The sequence below is a fragment of the Sinocyclocheilus anshuiensis genome, unplaced genomic scaffold (genome assembly GCF_001515605.1).
Source record: "Sinocyclocheilus anshuiensis isolate Anshui unplaced genomic scaffold, SAMN03320099.WGS_v1.1 scaffold63, whole genome shotgun sequence".
NCBI lineage: Eukaryota > Metazoa > Chordata > Actinopteri > Cypriniformes > Cyprinidae > Sinocyclocheilus > Sinocyclocheilus anshuiensis.
In genome coordinates, this window is record NW_015552625.1 from 2437310 (window position 1) to 2446690 (window position 9381).

The window sequence follows — 9381 nt, forward strand, 5'->3', positions numbered from 1 at the left end:
TCAATATTGAAAACAGTTGTGCTGCCTAATATTTAGGATTCTTTGATGAATAGAGTTCAAATGAAAAGCACTTATATTAGAAATAGACATCTTTTGTAACAATTTAAATGGCTTTACTGTCACTTTTGATTCATTAAAAGCACCCTATATATATATATATATATATATATAAATATATATATACACACACACACACACACACATAAAATTTCTTTAAAAAAATATTGACCCCAAACTTTTGAAGGGTAGTTCACCCATAAACCATGATCCCTAACTTGTGCAACTGAGCATTCCCATCATCATCCCCATTTGAAAAGCACACAAAAATCCAACTGGTTCTACAGAAACTGAAACATAACATATGCTAACATTGAAGACTTCGAAAACCTTTCTTCTGCTTCCGTATGGCAACATGTTCATATCCTGCAATTTACATTACTCAGATCAATGCTGTGAAACTTAGGAAAAGTAAGACTATATCAAGACTATGATCAGACATCCTTTGGAAGTCTTTAGCCTCTTGAGCATTAGCAGATAGCGCTGGCCCAGACAAGCGTGGCTTTGACAGGCATTATGGCAAACGTGTGTCATGCAGGACATGGGAGGAGGGAGAAGACACAGTTAGGTGCGACAGGTCTTACCCAGACAGCTCGCTACCCCTGGCCTGGGACTGGCCAGCAATGGCATCCATAATAGCATCCTGGGAGTACATGCTGATGGGGGTGTTGTACTGCGCATGGATGATGGTGGCCTTGCCTCCAGGCCCCTTCACCTCAATGGGCTTGTTGGTGGAGAGTGCAGTGTCCTTCAGAGCTATTGGGTTGAAGCTGGGCAGGTACTCAGTGCTGTGCGAGCGAGGGAGTGGTGATAAGGGATGAGTATGGGTAAAAGAGAGACAAGAGAGATAAAATGGAGGTTAGACAGAAAGAGTGAGATGAAGGGAATGTGGACAGTGAATTGGGACTGGGAGGGAAAGGTAAGAACCCAGTTGATAATAGCAGCATATGTTGTGTTTTGGATGCTGGCATTCTGGTATTTCAACAAAGCTTCTTGATTAGATTAACCACCAGAAAACTATGCTGATCGATCAGTTCTGCTAGACAACAGCATGCTTATACCGGCTTGGACCAGCATGGAAATTCATGATGGAAGGTGTTGCAGGTGAGACAAAACCATAGTACGATAATAATTAAATAGGTAAATAAACAAATAAAAGGCTCAGTCTAATTTTTAAGGCAGAAACAACACATCAAAAACACGCTTCACACAGCAAAAACTTACTACTGCAAACAACACATACATTTACTTGTATAACTACAGCAAGCAGTACAACTTAATATACTAAACAGGGATGGGAATCAGATAGAATTTAAATTCCTGATTCTAATTCCTCTGAACCATTCCAGTTCCTTAACGGCTCCATTTATGATTCTTTCAAAGAAAAAATATTTTGAAAAAAAAAATAAAAGTATGACAAGATGTTTTTAATAATTAATAAATGTACAACAATTCTTGGAAAAACTTGTTCAAAACAGTAACGCATACATGTGCAAGAAACGTTAACAGAACTGGACATCATTTAATTATGATATATATATATATATATATATATATATATATATATATAAATCTCTCTTAATGCTGTAAACTATGCAGGGAACCCTGTTAGCTGGTATTATTATTAAAGGTTAAAACTATCAATTTATTGTATAAAATAAAAAAAGTGATTTTTACAATAATATTTTTTTTTATATATATATATATATATTAAAACATATGGAACCCAATTTTGAATAAAGGTGCATTCATGGCATGTCGGAATTACAGTAATTATGAGATTCTGACTTGTAAAAAGCATTCACATCTTCACAGAACTTGTATTTACAACTCTTACAATTTGTACCACAGCAGAAACAAAATAGCAGAGCTTCAGTAGAAAAACATTTAAGCAGTTATTTCGGAATAATTATGTTTAATAATTCCTATAACTGATTATTGTTAATGTCTTAAAGGGATCATATGATGCTTTTTTAAAGATCATTATTTTGTGTATTTGGTGTAACAGAATATGTTGACATGCGTATATCTCTTTGGTTTTGAGACTTTAGTCTTTGCAACTTCAGGGATCTTATCTATGCACAATCAGCTTGTAACACTCCAAAGAGAAAGGAAAACTTGAAATCGCATCATATGACCCCTTTAAGAATAATCGGGAAAATAAAAGAGATAAAATACTATTTAATGTAACTATCAAAGAGTTAACTATAGAATAACTATCTAATATCCCACTGAATAAACTATAACTATTAACACGGCATTTGAATAATGACTGTTACTTGTTATATTGTCTATTAAATGACACAAATTCATTTTGCCATTAGTAGTGCTGCAACCGAAATACATAATTCAGATCACAACTAATAATCCCGGGCTGTCATATAGTAAATGTGGTAATTACGACATGGTGTGAATGTAGCATAAGAAACAGTTCTTGATTCCCAACCAAACACTGTGAGTATACTAACTAAGAAGTGCCTAACTGGGACCAATAAAATTATGACAAACGCATTCTCAACGCTAAACATGAGTTCAGCAAGCAAACCTCTAGTCTCCTAAAACACACACTGCAGCACAGTGCCAACTGGGATTCTCATAAATACATATTCCAAAGATTCAGATATGCTTCTCTGTGTTGTAGTATAGGTTTATGTTAAGCATTAGTGCATAATTAAAGCAATCTGAGAATGCACAGGATGACAAATCTCACTAACCACACTTTATACTACAAAGGCAGATCCAAACAATTCCATGCATGTATACCACACAGAGCACTACAACGTTATGCCAGGAGGCTGTTACTAACTTGGCAGGAGTGTTGGTAATAACCTACAATGGGCGAAAGGAAACAGAAACAAGGGCATTGGTTAGAAACTCATATAAACTTAACATGGAAGGGTTGTGCCAGTGAAAGTTCTTCAAAATTAAGAATTTCATCAGATTTTCAAGGTGCAGTGTGTAATTTCCGAATTTTGAAAATAATGCTGGTTCAAACACTTCCTGTCTTACACAGGATGTCCTGCACTAAACTCAAGCCACTGGTTGACCCAAGCTGGGCTGCTCAAATAGACACATTCTCTTTGTGGCACAGAAATTACATACTTCACCTTTCAGGAAAAGGGAAAACGTGTTTGAGTGCCAGTGTGTGTGTGTGTGTGTGTTTGGCATGAGTGACATGTAGCGAGTAGCAAGTTGCCTTTCAAAGAGGCAAATAAATAAATAACTGAACGCAACAGACGTATCACTGACCACAACTGACAAAAGAGTTTTCATAAGAGTATCTCCCTGCAAAGATGTGATCGGAGGGAGTGAGGGGGGTGTATCAGTGTAGTTAGGAAACTGAACCCTGAAATTCCATGACCTTTTAAAAGGAGAGCAGCGACAGGTGCTTTCTCACCCCTCTCCATCCGTATCACTCGACGGCCTGAGATTTCCTCTGTGCTGAGGCACACGCTAAGACCCTTTTCACCGCATATGAGGAAGAGAGTAAACGGAGAGGAGTACAGGACATTGTCATCCATTTACCTAATCCACAACAGTACTGCCAAAGTGCATTGCTTTGAGGTTACAATGCAGAAGTGAAACTGTCAAACTGGGAAAGTGATATAGTGCTTTTAATGTCTCAATACGACAGCTTGCTTTGGTTAGCAAAACATGAATTTATGCAGATACAAATCTGGGGTCTGTTTTCAAAAGTTTGTCAGATTTTTTTAATGCTTTTGAAATACGTCTCATGTTTACCCAGGCATTTATTTATTTGATCAGAAATACAGTACAATTGTGAAATAGTATTACAATTTAAACTACCTGTTTTTATTCATGTGATGACAAAACTGAATTTTCAGCAGTCATTCTTTAGTGCCACATGATCCTTCAGAAATCATTCTGATATGATATTTTGGTGCTCAAGAAATATTTGAAGAGATACAAAATAGATACAAAAAGCCTCTATGTGCCATCTGAAATTTTCTTCGAAAATGAGCATTTTTCTCAGGTTCCTATGTTTGTTCAGTTATTCATTGCCATTATAGTGAAATTACTGAAACTAAACATAGGAGCCTGATAAAAATGCTAATTTTAGAAGAAAATTTCAAACGGCACTTTGCATCTGAACTCTTCATTTGTTATCAGTGTCTTACTATTATCAATAAAAACAGTTGTGCTGCTTAATATATTGGTGGAAACCATGAAACACTTTCTTTGATCAATAGAAAGTAAAAAAAAACTGCATTTATTTGAAAAATAAATATTTTGTTACACTACACGTCTTTACGGTCACTTCTGATCAATTTAATGCATCCTTGCTAAATATAATTAACATGTATTAATTTCTTACAAAAGAAAAAAAATCTTACTGACCCCAACATTTTGAACAGAGGTGTATTTTCCATTTTGACAGGCAATTTTTCAATCTAACCCCTCTGGTGGATGCATTATCTGGTATAACATGATCGCTGTACCTGAAGGAGGGCCACCTCCAACTGAAGCCTCAGCTCAAATTTGTCTTGCACGTTCCTTCAGAGGCTTGAAGCTTTAACTAGATCCTCCTCTGGCCTGCTAATGCCAGTGGGGAATAGGGTCAATGTAACAGATATAACCTCTCTTTTCTGAATGTTGCATGGCCGCTGTCATTCTTCTGTCAAGAGCAACGTTAGCAACCAGGTGGGGCTGAACTATAACCGGCCCACTGATTCTAACCTCTTTTAGAAACTCTACACTGTTAATTTAGAATTAAACACTATATTTTTAAATAGGACACCTGGCTGCTAGTGTCAGATCTCAGTCGTTCTGTGATTACATACCCACTAGGCATGCCTGACCCCGAGCTCTTAACCCTCTCCTGCAGCATGGCCATCTCTCGTAATGTCTCTGCAGAGTACAGACCGATGGGGGAGTTATACTGCTGGCTTTTTTGCCCAGAGGAGGATTTGTCCCTCGGAGCAGCTAAATGCCTTTGAGCAGGCAAAGAAGCTTCTCCGCTACTGCTCACCACAGTGCTATAGGACTGGTTGGTGTGCTTGCTTGAGTAGCTGGAGTTTGTCTTAGCAGAAACCGAGAGAGCCCCATTCATTTGCACAGGCTGATCCTTAAAGGGAAACGTGCATGTGTGTGGACAGTGTTGAGAAAGAAAGAACAGAAGGAGCCGGTCAGAGGAAAGCTTAGAATGACAATAATTTAAAGTTAACACTATGTAAACTACAAAAATTAATTTGAAAATTGTTGACTTGATGTTTTACTGAAAGCAAAAGGAATATTTTACCACAAAAAAAAAAAGAAAATTCTATCATAATTTACAGTATGCCTTGTGTTGTTTGAAAAAACTTTTTAGATTTTTTTTATAGCCCCGATTTTGTATTCATTATACTGAAGTGCAGGAATGGCATTTTGAAAAATATCTCCTTTTTGTTGAAACATAGAAGAAAGATTGATTATATTGATTTGTAACCACACAAAGGTGGGAAATGGCTAATGTTTTGAAGAAATAACTTATTCGTTACCTTCTTTAACATAATATGAGTTTGTACACTACCATTCAAAAAGATCAGTTTTTATAGATTTTTTTTATATATATATTTTAAATGTCTCTTCTGCTCAACAAGACTGCATTTATTTGATCAAAATACAGTAAGAACTGTAAATATTATTACAACTTAAAATAACTGTTTTTTAAAAATATATATATATTTAAAATGTAATTTATATCTGTGATGGCAAATCTGAATTTACTCCGGTCTTCAATGTCACATGATCTTTCAGAAATCATTCTAATATTTGCTTCTAAAGAAATATTTCTTACTATTATCAATGTTGTAAAGAGTTGCTTAATATTTTTGTGGAAACTGTGATTAACTGTGAAATATTATAAATGTCTTTTGCATCTTTTCTGAATAAGTATTCATTTCTATAAAAAAGACCCTAAATTTTGAATGATAATGTATGTACTAATCAGGGTTCTGAAACAGAGGCTTTATGATCTTTCTTTGTATGTGACTAACACAATATTTGTTATTAAATGGCAAACTAATTGTGAAGAGCAATACATTGACAATGTTTAGTTAACTTTTTGCTGGAATGTGCAAAGTGAAAACCAGCAGGGGGCATCATAAGGCTTTTTACATGTAGTAGAACATTTGTAAAGATAGCATACATGAAAAAGGCATCCTGAGTTGAGAGAAAACCAAAGAACAGAATCTTTTATCTTACCCTCTAAAAATAAAAAAATTAAAATAAAAAACCCTTTTAACTGAGGACTTCAGCTGAAGCTTGCACTAAGGCTTGCTCTAGCTTTTACATTTCATGAACAATCATGTGGAATGAATGACCTGTGCTTGACTTAAAGTATGTGAATGCACGAACATATACTGTATGCAGATATATGTAGAATGCATGACAGTGAGTAACATGTGACAGACCTTCTGATGAGGGATCACAGGCATAGGGGAGTCAATCCTTGATGTTGTCATGGGAACTGGAGTGGGCCGCTTTGACCTGTGATAAAACAGAGTGAGCATTTGAAGAAAATGACAGAAGTGCTAAAGACAGATTGTCTGGATCACATCTTTTATGACAAAATTGCAATGTCAAGTGGTGAACTATAAACATTTCACACACAGTTCTACATAAATGATGCAGCCATGTACAAACTTGTGGCAAATATTTTCAGTTTTCCAGGTCTCTCGACTTTCCTTTGAGATTGAACACTGTCACAATAACAACATAATGAATGCCATCCACAACAGAAGCAGTTTTCGTTGCTATCAGCTATCAGAAAAATGCTTTTGTCCAAACAGACTTTGTGCCAAATTGAACCTTTTCAGAAGAAAAAAATAAAAACATTACTTGCCTTGTACACAAAAGGGAAAAACTAGCATACTTTATAGTGCGCATTTTTTGAAAATTTGTGCAAAAAGAAAAGCACAAAGAACAATTGACAAAAGAGAAGTCCTTGGAACACAGTAAAGACAAAAGATACGTTTTGACAACAACGTACTATACATAACGTATCTTGACAAGTGTTAAAGTTTATCCCACCCTACATGTCCACTTTCTAACAACAACTCTTGCAGAGGGAACTCTGGGATCTATTAAGAGTGTTAAAGCAAAGGAAGGATGGTCCGGTGTAATCCCTGCAGGTATGCTCAAAGAGGGGAAATAAAGGTGAACATGCCTTTTTGGGGTTTTGCTCATGATAAAGTGAACTAACTGTAAACCTGACTTAAGAACTAAAACACATCAGAATTGCAACCTGCGCTGGAGAGATCAAGGATGTTTTTACAAGCTCATATATTTCACGTATCTCACGGATGACTAGTGCAGACATGGTTCATGAGGAAGATACTATCCCAGGCATGTCACTCTCTCTGCAGCTTCATCTGTTGATAACTGATATTTATATTACATGCCTAGAATAAATGGCAGATATCTTTCATTCCACTCTTTTGATTAGTTGATCACTTTACCCAAGAGCCTTCAGTTTATATTTTTCTGCTCAAATCTGATGTTGTTCACATATGAAGCTGTTGACATGATCTTTTAAATGTGGCCCATACCAGACACTGTCTAAACAATCACATAACACACTTTAGCCTGTCATGTACATCATAACACCATCAGAACATTTCATAATGCAATATGATATCATATTTTGTTCTTCATTCATTATTAGAATTTCGTCCAGTCTTCCAATCTCAAAACTAACAGTTTAGTTTCTTTGCAATGTTTAAAGCAAGTGAAAAACATTATTTGGCATCAATATATACATTTCTGTTGTGAAGTTTGGGGTCAATTTCTGACTTTAAGTCTCTTATGCTTAACAAGGCTGCATTTATTTGATTAAAAATACAGTATATGTACAGAATACAATATACTGTAAAATACATAATATACTGTATTAAGATATTCTGTGAAGCAAAGCTGAATTTTCAGCATCATTACTCCAGTCTTCAGTGTCACATTATCCTTCAGAAATCATTCTGACATGCTGATTTGGTGCTCAAGAAACATTTCTTATTATCAATGACTTTATAAAAAATGGAGGAATTTAAAATCTTACTGATTCTTACTGATTTCTTCAAAAATTTACTTACGATAGTATACAGAAACATTTTTTACACTTAAAGTGTATCAATATATTTTTAAATGCTTTAGATATTACCTTTCAGTGTAAAACTTCACATACTGCAATTCATACATTAATTTTATGGGTAAATCTAGCATACAAGGATGAATGCTGAGCTAGTAAAATGAATGTTGAGAAAAATAAAGTTGCATGGATTCTGATCTAACTACAAAGTTCGAAAACCATATCCATATATGAATAAGAAAGTTATGCAGATCAACTGCAGTGTGAACGTAACCTTGTTTAAAGCTATGTTGTGTCAGTACTGGGCAGCCTTGAGTTGGAGCACAAGGCTGGAAAAAAGCTTATCAAGTTAACTGGTGTATGATGTTGCTGATGGATGAATGGACACTCGCCAGAGGCTGTGAAGCGTCACGAATCCGGTCCATGGACTTTTATCCAATGAACACGAGAGGTTGCTCTCTCACCATATTGACACTCACTCCACATAGACTGTCACACATCACTTTGGACTACATCTACCATGCTCCACTGCACTGATTGCGCACTCACCTGCATCCAATAACTCACACTATATAACACTCACTCTGATCCTGCTCTAGTCGCCGAGTATTGTATGCGTTTATCTCTCTCCAAGCGATAGCTACTCTACGGAGCCTGTCTAGTTTTCCCACATGAAGGAAGATTCTAGAAGTGTGCATGTATTCATTGTCTGTTTTGAAGAGCTTTTCAAATGTGTGTGGATGTTTGTCTAGTAATGTTGAAAATGAGCAAAATGAATCAGCAGCCATTCTGATGTGAGTTGTCAGATGTGTCATAATACTCTTTATATCTACTTTTTCAACTAACATGAAAGCAATAAAATCACATGACCTTTTCCTGGCTAAACACAAACAGAGCTCATCTAAACTCACACAAAATCTCAGTCACATATGTTTATGATATACTGAAGCTGCAGTCTGTTTACGCTTCATAAAAATGAATCCCATGATTGACTACACTGAACAGACAAGGCCTGCTTTTATTACACTGCAGTGAATGAGCCAACAATAATTCAATTAATAATTTGTTTGTAGCCACTGAATTGACAGATCACACAAGAGGATGATAAAGGCTGCTCCAGAGCTGTCATTGAAGATAGAGCGTTACAAACTTATGGCCGCCAAGACAGATATCAAATATCCAGCCTGGTCTCATGTTTATACGTAGGTATTAATACGTAACATTTACAAGCACAAAACGTA

General features: G+C 35.9%; 1 protein-coding gene across 4 annotated transcripts in view; it reads right to left on the bottom strand.

Moving 5' to 3' along the window:
• LOC107666486 (LIM domain-binding protein 3-like) overlaps positions 1–9381 on the bottom strand; it is a 46120-nt gene that overhangs the window by 19068 nt on the left and 17671 nt on the right. For all 4 annotated transcript variants that reach the window (XM_016457839.1, XM_016457844.1, XM_016457840.1 and 1 more), the window contains 3 exons: positions 6471–6546; positions 2864–2886; positions 642–845 (listed from right to left, as the gene is read on the bottom strand). In XM_016457839.1, coding sequence (XP_016313325.1) covers positions 642–845; positions 2864–2886; positions 6471–6546 — 303 coding nt within the window. The remainder of the gene's footprint in view (positions 1–641; positions 846–2863; positions 2887–6470; positions 6547–9381) is intronic.